At 43.1% G+C, this 12,304-nt stretch overlaps 2 protein-coding genes across 2 annotated transcripts in view; both read left to right on the forward strand.

Moving 5' to 3' along the window:
• The window catches only part of LOC106959349 (zinc finger protein 239-like), a 9,291-nt gene extending 6,340 nt beyond the window's left edge, over positions 1 to 2,951 (forward strand). Inside the window, exons 2-3 of the mRNA XM_015051870.1 lie at positions 1,092 to 1,207; positions 2,265 to 2,951. Of these exons, the coding sequence (XP_014907356.1) occupies positions 1,103 to 1,207; positions 2,265 to 2,945 (786 nt within the window). The 5' untranslated portion in view covers positions 1,092 to 1,102 and the 3' untranslated portion in view covers positions 2,946 to 2,951. The remainder of the gene's footprint in view (positions 1 to 1,091; positions 1,208 to 2,264) is intronic.
• Positions 2,952 to 5,977: 3,026 nt separating this feature from the next.
• LOC106959347 (uncharacterized) overlaps positions 5,978 to 12,304 on the forward strand; it is a 14,584-nt gene continuing 8,257 nt past the window's right edge. Inside the window, exons 1-6 of the mRNA XM_015051868.1 lie at positions 5,978 to 7,279; positions 8,256 to 8,600; positions 8,679 to 9,014; positions 9,422 to 9,532; positions 9,672 to 9,998; positions 11,108 to 11,434. Of these exons, the coding sequence (XP_014907354.1) occupies positions 7,243 to 7,279; positions 8,256 to 8,600; positions 8,679 to 9,014; positions 9,422 to 9,532; positions 9,672 to 9,998; positions 11,108 to 11,434 (1,483 nt within the window). The 5' untranslated portion in view covers positions 5,978 to 7,242. The remainder of the gene's footprint in view (positions 7,280 to 8,255; positions 8,601 to 8,678; positions 9,015 to 9,421; positions 9,533 to 9,671; positions 9,999 to 11,107; positions 11,435 to 12,304) is intronic.

Below are 12,304 nucleotides of genomic sequence, written 5' to 3' on the forward strand. Positions count from 1 at the left end.
ACCGTCATAAAAAGACGAGTTAAATTTGTCCCTAACGATCTTATTACCAACCTTACCATCAATCAGAAAACGGGGTCAGGCTGATCCGGTTGGACCAGTGAAGCTGTTCTGGTGCTGCTCACAAACCAGCTGCTCTTCTGTTTCTTCACAAGGAAAATAAATGTAGAAAACTTCCAGCTGACCTGAGTCTGTAAACCTGATGGACTTTACTGTTATCTCTGTAACGTCTCATAAAGTCGACATCTTGGAGATGAAATATCATTTTTATCATTTTCCAGAAGGAAAAACCAGTTTGAGTTGGTGACTGTGTGAAGCTTCTGCAGATCCCACAACAGAGGAAACATGAATGAATCCAAACTCAACGTATTTAATGTGAAGTTTTACTGCACAATCATTTCCACCTAATTCTGTAAATATAAACCTGGATGGACAGAAATTTGTTCCAGCGTTGAAAGCAAAGAACACGTAAAAAAAACTGCATTCATAAATGAAAACTTTAAGGTTTCTGACGGCCTTTTATTTATTAATTTAATGAAGTTTTGACAGCTTTTGAAATGCAGTTTGTGATATTTTAGCCAAATGTCTATGATGGCTTATTTATATTTATTCAAATGTGTTTTTAATGAATGACTTGATGTTGGTAATTCATATAAAATGTCATTATAAGTTTAACCTCAGCATGTTTGGTTGATGTTTTGAAACGTTACCATCAGTTATGCTGACGACTCATTGCACCTTTTTACTGACCGGATCTTCAGGTCAGATGATTTATCAAATTTATCAATTTATTGATTTAATTATCAGTTGTAACTTCTTTGATTTCAGTTTCTGGATTTTCTTTTTAATCTGTTTTCTAAATCAACAAGTTTAGTTGAGCTCCACAGCAAACATCAGGTTTCTCTGTAAGCATTTTGTCTGTTTGGTTTTATTTGTTCTCACGTGAATTCATTCATTCATTCATTCTGTTTCAGGGTTTTGTTTTGATTCCCTCAGTCGGGTTTCGTTGTTCAAATCTTTTCTCTTTAGTGAAGGATTTCTTTATTTCTTAGACTTTGAATGTGAAACATTCAGGTTTTGCTCAAACTTATCAGGCTGGAGCAGAATGAAGGAGGAGAACCAGAACCCAGAACCGGACCTCCAGAACCCAGAACCGGACCAGCCAACTCTACACACCAGCCTCCAGACCCAACCGGGTCTTTCAGTTCAGGTTGGTCTCAGTCCAGGATTTTTTTTTTTTTTACTGGATCAAAACTTGAGAGGAAATAAATTCACATCAGTTTATTTGTAAATTTTCACAGCAGACGTCGATTTGAGGTAATTAAAAAAAAACAAGATTTCACTTCAGTCACATTCACTGGCTGATCCTCATCATCAGGCAGTGCAAAATAAACTCAGATTATTATTCAAAGAAGTTTAAAAAGTTTCTATCTAAGGAAACCAGCAGGTTGCATCGAGTCATTGACTTGGAGCATCACTCCTCCTGACCAGCAGGGGGCGACAGTTAATGCTTCTGAAGGTTTTTCTGTTTTGTCTTTTTGCTGTTTTATTTTCTTCAGTCCTTTATAGCAGCTTAAGTGTTTAACCTCTGAGACCCAGAATACATTTTAAAATACGTTGGTTTGACAAAAGCATGATTTTAGCTCCAGTGCTGCTAGCTGAACCGTTTCAGAAGATCACCTGATGGATGATCAGGTCCTGTCTGGGTCTGGTTGGACGTTTTTCTGCTTCATTAAACAGAAAAGAAACATAAAAACTTAGAGATATGGATCACCTGCTGGAGATCAGTATAAACATTTAATATTATTTAAAATTAAAATATCTGTTGAAGAAATTAAATATTCAACACAAAGGTAAAAACATACAATAGCCCCTTTCATCAAACACACAGGTCAAGTACCAAGCTGGTCCCAGTTTTTCTCCTCTTACATTTTATTTAATTCTCCAAAACATCTACAGCTGAAACCAGATCAATATATAAAGACAGATATAATTTATTCTCACTGTCAAAAGTTAAATCAGATCAAACTTCTATTGTTATATATGAAAACTTATTCAGAACTTTTTATGTAACTTTTTGAACTCAGAAGTTTTCACACATTCACTCAGTGTCATTATAATTATCTCTAAAACTGTCATTAACTTCCTGTCTGAATGAAAGATGTGTCCAAATTCATCTTGTTAGTTGTGTGTCTCTTATAAATATAAAAAAGTTTAAATTTCTTTTGTACTAGATGGTGTTTACCTCTCCCTCTGTGTTGCCATAGGAACAGACCGGCGCTCTGACCTCACCGTCTAAAAGGACGGCTCGTCGTCAGACTGAGCCGCTCAGCTGTGACCAGTGTGGAGCAATTTTTCCAGTCAAAGCCAAATTACAGAGACATCAACGAATCCACACCGGAGAGAGACCATTCAGCTGCAAGCAGTGTGGGAAGTCTTTTATTGATAAAGGAACCCTTCACAACCACGAACGGCGCATTCATCAGGAAGAAAAGCCCCACAGTTGTGACCAATGTGGAAATAGTTTTGCTTTGCTTTGCAGTCTGAAAATCCACCAAAGAATTCACTCTGGGGAGAGACCGTACAAGTGCGACCGCTGTGGGAAAACCTGTCGGCAGAAAGGCGATTTACTGCGTCACATTGTGACCCACACAGATCAGAGATTGTTTAAATGTGAAGTATGTGGCAAAGCGTTTAGTCGCTCAGGGACCCTGGAAGGCCACATGAGGACACACACCAAAGAGAAACCGTACAGCTGTGATCAGTGTGAGAAACGGTTCAGTAAAAACTTTGGTCTGGTGAGTCACAGGCGATCCCACACTGGAGAGATGCCCTACTGGTGTGAGCTCTGTGGCAGGCGCTTCGCTCACAAGTGCAGCCTGAGGACGCATCAGAAATGTCACAGCAACCGAGAAGGAGCCATTTTGTTTTTAATAAATTCTCTTTGAGATAAATGGGCTGAATGGAGTGTTTTTGAAGAGTGGTAAATATGATAAAAAAAAATCATATAAAATTTAATTGATTTTTTCAGTTAGCCAAGGAATTATAAAAAAATGGGTAAATTATACATATGCTACCCATTCGTTAACAGTAAAAACCATTACATAGGAAAATAGAGTAAATTATACCCCTGAATCTTGAGTCTGGTGCTCAAAAATTGTGCATGCGTCAGAATGAGCGGGACAGGGAACTCTGCATCCTCTCTGCCATCCAACCGTCAGCTGAAGGTAAGCTGTTTGTGAATAATAGCGCGAAGGCAAATTGTTACCTCAGATTTATTAGGTACTTTTTTCAGTGTGGGCTGAATGGAGCGTTGGAGAAAACTTTCAGTTGATCTCCAGAATAAGGTGCTGAGAGTCAAAGTTTCAAGGAACAAATACTTTACTGAACATCTGCAGATGGAGAAACTCTTGACAACGTCAGACTGAGCTGCCATTGGGTGAGGAGACGTCCCGTCTCTGTACAGCTCTGGTCATGTCACACAGGTGTGAATGGAAACATCAACATGTCAACCGATTCTGAGAACCAACTTCTTATTCCAAGAAACTGAAAGATGTGATGTACCTCATAATGACAGAGATGGATCTGTAGGTGATTCACTGCATATCCTGTAAGGTGGGTGTCGATATTTGATCAGCAAATGTTCCAGCTGATGTCTTGTTCTCTATTCAGAGCTGCTAAAAGCTGAGCTTGAACTGAGACGTAAGTCTAAGCAGCTTCCTGCTTCACACTGAGCGAGGCAGGAAGCTGAGCCTTTTCCTGCTGAATCAGTTTCATGTACAGACATTTGTTCTCTGCACACATTTCTGCTGTTCAGTAAGTATATCAGGCTTCAAATAAAAGCATCAACACCTTGAGTTTGTTGTTTCTTTAATGTGACGCTAAAAGTGATGCTACATGGATATAAGTATATGTATGAGCTTCACTAAGCTCCAGAAACTCTGTAAAAGTTGATCCCAGGACTGTGAGAGTCTCAGCTTCCTGTGTTGAAAGTAAGCAGAAAGTATTCACACCCTCAGAAAAGTTTGGCACCCTGGTCAGTTTGATGCTCATGAGGTCAGGAACCTCAGGGACTGGTCAGAGATGATTTTAATTCAACAGAGGCTACGGTTGCTGCTGCAGCACTGTCTGCTGCAGCAGGCTGCAGCTCTTTGGACCTTCCTCATTGAGTCTTCATCATTTGGTCAAAACATGAGAACCAACTACTTAAAAAATAAAACAAGTGCAAATTTTAGCTTTTTTATTTTTATAAATCCTATATTTAAATTTAGAATGACGCTAAAATATTTAAGTTTTTCTCATTATATTGAATTGATTTTATTTTAATGGGACAACACAAATGAATGAAAGTTCAATATTACAGTAAATACTTTGGATTTCCTTCTGTTGTCCCATAAACACAAAATAACAATAATAAATAAATGCAGTAATAATAAATGACAGGATCAGATTAACTGATACAACATGATGTCTGTTAAAATGTTTACTAAACTCTTTTATAAAACTGGAAAAAGGAACCAAAGGTTCAGAGATCACATTACTGACCTGCTCAGTTTAAACTGCCTGTTATGTACGACAGATAGGTGGCGCTGTCTCTGGTGGCTCCTGCAGCCTTTAGCTAATAAAACATTTTAATTTACCATTTTGCCTTTTTAATAAACGGTGGCTGGGCTGTGTTTTTTAAAGAATTATGAATATTTATGTGTAGAGAGAGAATTTTGGAAACTGAGCTTTTCTTTTGTTTACATCATTTTCCACAAACGTCAACATCCAAAAACATTTTTACAAATGTTTGTTTTTCAGTCTTGAAAGTTGAAATCAAACCATAAATCTTCTGTGTTTATATAAAATATATTTAAGCTGTTTTTAACAGAGATAATGTAACATTTGGGTCTTTGTTAAACTGAATGATGAACAATATGGGAAATATTTTACCTACTGAAATGTAAATAATAAATACTCTAATTCAGATGTTTTTATTTTCTGTTCTTCTGCCGGCTGAACGTGTGAAACATCCTGAATGTCTGATATGAGCTGGAAACGTTTTATTGTTTCATGTTTTCTTTCAGGATTGGGGGCGGGGCATCAGCAGGAAACTGCAGCAGCTGTTTCCTGTTGGAGGTCAAAGGTCTCCAGCTTCAGGCACAGATGGTTTATTATTCCCAGGTCATTTTTATCTCCTGTCTGGATTATTTCCTGGCCTGTTCCTGTTAATCTGGACATTAAACCCAGTCAGAATCATAAAGACGTTTTGGACGTTAAATAATCGATTCTGATTTTATTTCTTTGACGTCTGAATGTTCATGTTTAATCAGTTTTAGGAGGATTTGCCTTAAATAACAATTACAGAACAATTTTAAATAGTCTGAGCTTCATAAAGGTGTAGATTCATTTTTCATGAGCCTCCATGTTTCAGAATTTAGATGATTAAATCTGAGCTGCCAGATTTTCCTCCTGCAACACGAGTTTTCAGGTCATTAAAACTTTTCTTTCATTCTCAGGTTTTTATGCAAGAAGATCAAGAAAGAAAAGTCATTCAGGTATTAATATGATGGTTATTATAACTGATTCATTTAACGTAAATATTACGTTACATGAATCCAGATTGGAGTGAAGAGGTGGCAGAACTCTGGAAACAGTTGTTTGGATGTCAGACTTTATTATTTATTCCTGTGCAGAAAGGTCAGAGGTCATGGCCATCATAACTTGACCTGTGTGATCCTGGCTGTTTGAGGGTTAAGTTTGATTTAAAATGAGATGCGACTGTAATGAGGAAACATTAAAACCTTGTTCAAACAGCTCCAAGGCTCTTAGAGTCATTTATTAGTTTATCCATTTATTGAACGGCTCCAGTTGGTTTACACATTCAATGCGATGGAAATAAAGTGAACCTTACGCAGTTTACGTAAATACTCTCGCTGGTCTTCAAGATGCAGACAAATGCACGTTGCTGCCCCCTGCAGTCACGGAGTATGATGGTCACAGAATTGGGCAACACCTGCGGAGTAACCGGAGCGACTTCCTGCTCTGGTTCACCTGGAGTCAGGAGAGAGAAACTGTTGCTGCTCTTCTGCTCTTCGTTTATTTTACAGGTCAGTCTGCGGCTGAAACCGTCTTGAGGTAAACTTTAAGCTTTGTTTCACTTCTATGAAGCAGCTACTGATGATTTGAGCCGCTTGAGGAGTTTTATAAAGAACTGTGACGCCCTGCTAGTCTCGCGGGACTTTGTGTCTTTCTCGCGATGGTGAATTTGAGCCGAAAATGTTTAAAACCGAAACGACCATATTAATCAGATTATTCATATATAAATACACTTCAATCGAACCTGAGTGACTCATTATGTGACGTCATGAGTTGAATTAACTTTAAAAGCGCAGAAAGCTGCACAGTTTCAGAAGGATTGATGTTGTCACGTTAATAACTTGCTGCGTTACTGCAGTGTTTACAGCCGTATGAGTTTATAGCTCCAAAGTGCTGAGTCCAGTTATAAATACACAGTAACAGTTTTAAACAGAAGCCTGTCATTATGTGTTATTTACCAGGACTTCACAGAGTTTTCTGGAACAGACTGTAGTTTTGGTTTTGGTTTCTCTTTTTCCATCATTTGTTCTGGACATTTAAAGCTCTGAACGTGTTGTGAGTGAAAATAAACACAAACTGCTGCTGTGGTTTACTTATTTCACAGATGTTCTTTTTTCCAGTTGGACCTGCAACAAGCAGTTAGAGAATCAGACTGGAACCAGTGAGACACACAGGCAGTAAAAGGCCTCAGAGGTTCAACTGGAATAATATTTAATAAGGAAGATTGAAGTTATAGCCTTGGACTTTAGACCTTTTTATTCTCAGGGGGATTTATTTTCCACAAAGCTGCTCTCACATCACCAAGATGACAATAAGATAAGAAACCTCTGAGGTCAGGCTGGTTCTGATCCGGTTCTGACAGAGCTGCTCTCTTCATCAGCCTGAGTTCATCCAATCAGAGCGAAGGAAAGAGGCCAGCAGGTCACCTGGGCCCCTGATGAAGAGGAGTTTAATAAAGGAACCACAAACTGGACCAACAGGAATGAAGCTATGAGGAAACTGAAGCCTTTCTAAGGACTGAACTGGATCCAGCAGAACCGGTTCAGCAGAACCTGAAGCAGCCAATCAGCAGGGAGTCCAGGGCCACTGGCTGGATCTCTGGAGTCAGAGGAGAGCAGCTGGTGAAAACCTCTCAGTTTGTTCTGGTTTCTGTCTGAGAGGAAGATGATGATGATGATGATGATGATGGTCCTCCTGCTCGGTAAGATCATCTTCCTCTCTCTGCTCCTCATCCTCTCTGGAAGCTGCTGATCAGCTGGTGATCATAACGACTGATTATTGATTTAACTTTAACAAAGACTTGAATAATAATCATCTTTGGATGTTTTTCCTCATAAAGTCGCTTCACAGCGTAAAGATGTTGAAGTGAAACTAAAATGAAACTCGGTGGTTGTCGGCTCAGAGCCTCTGATCTGCTCTTTGCTCTCACCGGGTCAGAACCGACTCTGGATCATAAAAACACCAACATGATGATGCTGCTGCATGACGATGAACCATAAAGACGGAGAACAGAGCAGAGATGAATAACTACACCAGGCTGTCCCATGTGGACGGCGTTATTTTTAAGATTACCCTCTTCTTAAAAACATTTTTTATAAAGTAAAAGAGGCTCAACCCACATTATTATTTTCTGTATGAATAAACACCATCAAATGCTGCACAGTGGTGCAGTGGGTAGAGCTGATGCCTTGCAGCAAGAAGGTCCACAGTCCAAAAACATGACTTTCTCTAAATTGCCCCTAAGTGTGAGTGTGTGTGTGCATGGTTGTGTGTCCTGTGTGTCTCTGTGTTGCTCTGTGACAGACAAGTGACCCGTCCAGGTGACCCGTCCAGGTGACCCGTCCAGGTGACCCGTCCAGGTGACCCGTCCAGGTGACCCCACCTCTCACCTGGATCACTAGCTGGAGGCAGCAGCTCCTCCTGACCCACTAGGGACACAGTGGACGGATAAACTCCTTTAATTAGCTGCATCTTGTCTGGACACATTGAGCAACAGTCGGTGCGATGTGATTGGCTGTTTGTTTCTATTGAATATTCTGTAAACCCATTTGAAATGAGTTTTATGTTAACAGAAGGTGGAGGTCAGATCGACGTCCTGACTGAACCCAGAAGATTTTCACTTCTGACCTCATCCAGCCGCGTCCAGCTCTCTGACTCTCTCTGTGTTTTGTCCTCAGTTTCCCAGCATGCCCTGGGTGGGGTGGTAGAGGTCACTGTGGGGTCGCAGTCCGTCCTGCTGCCTTGTCGTTACTCTGGTGTCATACCGGAAGAGCCAGTCGTCACCTGGACCAATGGGGACGTTGGTCCCGCCTGCGTCCACCTGAGACGGGAGCAGGACGATCTGAGGACGCAGCTGGAGCGTTACCGGGGCCGGACGCGCATGGCGCCCAGGGCGCTGGACTCCGGCGACTTCAGCCTGACCCTGAGTGACCCCCAACCCCCTGACCAAGGTACCTACACCTGCAGCCTGAGCGACGGCAGAGGACACTGCACACTCAGGGTCAGTCAGCTCAGGGTCAGAGGTGAGCAGCGTGAGCTCCAGGTCAAAGGTCGCTGGATTCTGAGCTGGCTTAGTGAGAGGTGGTCATGTGATCCCCCAGATGACCAGGTGGAGGTGAAGACGGTGGAAGGAGCCGATTCTGTGGTCCTGCCCTGCAGAATGCCGCCCGATCTGCCCGGCGACAGCAGAGTGGAGTGGACCCGCTCAGAACCAGAACCGCTGCTGGTCCACACGCTCCAGAACACGAGCCAACCCGGAACCAGGCAGGACGACCTTTACTGCAGCCGCACCCACATGGAGCAGGACCTGCTGCGGACCGGCGACCTCAGCCTGACCCTGAGGTTCCCCACCTCCAGGGACAGGGGGCGCTACGTCTGCACCGTGTACCGCGGCGAGGACATCCTGAGGCGGGCCGTGGTACTGCAGCACGACACAGGTCAGAGGTCAACGTCATCCTGCTCTGATTGATGCAGAAACTAAACATAAACATTGAATAAAGTTTTACTTTTAGACCAAATGTAGATCCAGGTTTTACTGGGAACCTGTTATAGACGGACGGAGTTCCTCCAGGTGACTCACCTGTAAAACCAACTGAATCACCTGGTGACTCACCTGGCAGGTGAACTCCTGCTCTCTGGCTTCAGCCTGATATTTTAGGGTTTTAAGATTAAAACAATCCCTACTTTTTACCTGTTTGGACGATTCAGAGGTCAGAGTTGATGAATCTGGACTAAAAACTCATTTTCAAAATCATGTTGATGCAAGCCACTTTTAAAGGTCACAGAAAGGTCATTCAGAGTGAAACATTCAGCTCCACATGATGTTTGTCTCTTGTTTCTGCAGAGCCGTTCCCCCTGCAGGCTAAAGTTCTGGTGGTTCTCCTGGTTCTCCTGCTTGCAGCTCTCTTTGCCTCTGGCGGTCTTTTCTATTATTTTCGACATTACCTTCTGTCAGGTGAGTCTGTCCTGCAACAAAACCACAAACTCAGCCAATCGGTCGATGTCATAGTTTTCAGTTCTGTAGTGAGTCAGACAGAAAGTCCGAGCTTCAGGGCGGCTGCTGTCTGGAAGCTGATGCTTGGTTTTCCTCCCAGGCTACACGGTGAAGGTGGATGCAGGGGCGGAGTCTGTCCTGCTGCCCTGCAAGTCCAGAGTCCGTCTGCCCGAAGACGCCAAGGTGGACTGGAGGACCAGCACCAACCGGAAGGTTCACGTGTATCTACAGGGCTGTGATCGGTCGGAGGAGCAGCACCAGGCTTACCGCGACCGGACCCGGATAAACCAAGACCCGCTGAAAACCAGAGACCTCAGTCTGACGCTGCAGCGCCCCCTAGATGTGGACAGGGACACCTACACCTGCATTGTCTGCAGCAGAGAGGGACACATCCTGCTGAAAAAGGATGTGAAGCTTCGTGTCAGAGGTACAGGAACACCTTTACTTTGCGTCCTGGTTTCTGAGAAAAGCTCCACTGGCAGGAGAACCTGAGGTTCATCCTGACGGGGAAATGGGTCAATTGGTGGGTTGGTTGGAAATACAAACAGTTATTTCTGTAAAATCCATTTGGACCTTGTTTTTTACGTCTGGTCTTTGAGATTCCAGCCAGATCGTACAGAGAAACTGATTCATCCTATGATCCTCTGATTCTATATCTATCTGCTCCCTCTGGCTCAGTTATAACAGGAAATAAGATTAGTTACCATGACAACACAGGTGATGCACAGCTCAACATCACAATGTCACCAGGTGACCTTTGACCCCATCCAGTCACTGAACAGATGCTGAGAACAGATCAATGTGAGGATGAGACGAAACTTTGTCCAGCTGAACAGAAACAGAAGTTAACTTTGGACCTAAAGAGGAGCGATCTAGAGTTATAGATCTAGATATATAGACTGATAGTAGTTTATAAATCAGTGAACAGATTCATGATCAGCTGCTGATGGATCAACCTCCAGACCCCTCAGGTTCTGGTTCTGGTTCTGATCTGCATCCAGAATCAGAACCAAACATGGAGAAGGAGCATTCAGCTTCTATGTACCACAGATCTGGAACAAAGTTCCAGAAAACTGAAGTGGAAACGGTGAGCTCCTTTAAAACCAGCTGTTAGAGCTGCTTTAGAAAGACCAACATATTTGATGTGACTTGATGATGTCACTCATCAACATGTTTTATTGTTGCTAGTCTCTCAGCTGCATGGTGTTTTTTATGACTGTATTATTGTGAAGGTCCTTGAACTGCCTTGTTGGTAAAATGTGCCACACAATTAAACTTGATTGATTACAATTACTACTATCCATCCACCGTCACATTAAATAATGCCACTATTATATTTTTGAGGACCAATATTTCCTCCAGACCATCAGAGTTTTTCCATCCTGATGAAACATGTTTGTTAAAACCAGAAATCCAACCCGTCTCTTTCTCAGGCAGAATGTCCACAGAACCAACTGAAGACGCTGTACAGCCTTCATCATGTCCTCAGAGCTGCTGCTGTCTGTCCAACTCATCTTGTCCTCTGTTGTCTCTCAGTCCAACAGGTGGAGGTGGAACCAGGAGTGGAGTCTGTCCTGCTGCCCTGCAGAACCAGAGAGGATCTGGATGGAGACGTTAGAGTGGAGTGGAGGGACAGATTTAACTGGACGGTCCATGTGCATCAGAACGGTTCTGATCAGTCTGAAGATCAACACTGGCTCTACAGAACCAGAACCAAGATGGATGCAAACCTGCTGAGGACTGGAGACCTCAGTCTGACTCTGTCATGGCCGACTGATGGAGACAGTAACACCTACACCTGCACCGTCTCCAAAGGGGACGGAGACGTCCTGATGCAGAAACAAGTCAAGCTTCAGGTCACTGGTGAGTTAAATCTGCTATCATTCAGATGGTTAGCTGGTTATGCTAACTAGTGATGTCAAACTCTCACATTTAGAGCAGCGACCGCGGCTGTTTGAGTTTTAGACCAACAACAAGCTGTTTGGGGGAAACGTCTGAATAGTCGATATTGTTTTTAATCGGCTGATTTTGGTCAATAATATGTACAATATGTGCAGTTTTGAACCTGGAACCGGTCCGGTTTCAGGTTCTGGCTCCGGTGTGTGGATGGGATCTCAGTCACGAGGCTCCCGACTGTCCTCCTCTGAGGTCAGGCCTCCATTGTACTCAGACTGATCACACTGCATCTCCCAGCATCCATTGCTCTGAAAGCTGTTGTTACTGACGTAACGGCCAGAGACGGTACTGGTACCGGCTCACCTGGCCCGTTTGGACTCTGGACAGAGTTTCAGTCTCACTGAGACGGATCAGCTCACAGTTGGACCCAAACTGTTCCAGAGATGATTTAATCAAACAAGATGATTTCAGGAGGGGATTTCATTCTGTTGTTACTTATTGAGGGGAAGTTGAAGTTCTGACCTGCAGAAGGGCCTATAGGGGGCGCTAACACTCATGTTAGCTCATTACTTTCCAAAAGCACTCGGAGAGTAAAGCTGGTAGATGTGAAGGATAGCAAGACTGGAACCAGTCCAACATGTTGGACCTTCATCCAGTCAGAGGACATGTCCTCAGAGCTGCTGCTGTCTGTCCAACTCATCTTGTCCTCTGTTGTCTCTCAGTCCAACAGGTGGAGGTGAAATCAGGGGTGGAGTCTGTCCTGCTGTCCTGCAGAACCAGAGAGAGTCTGGATGGAGACGTTAGAGTGGTGTGGATGGACGCCATAGGCAGGAAGGT

The sequence above is a fragment of the Poecilia latipinna genome, unplaced genomic scaffold, assembly GCF_001443285.1.
Source record: "Poecilia latipinna isolate Pla-1442-1.1 unplaced genomic scaffold, P_latipinna-1.0 Scaffold1071, whole genome shotgun sequence".
Taxonomy (NCBI): Eukaryota; Metazoa; Chordata; class Actinopteri; order Cyprinodontiformes; family Poeciliidae; genus Poecilia; species Poecilia latipinna.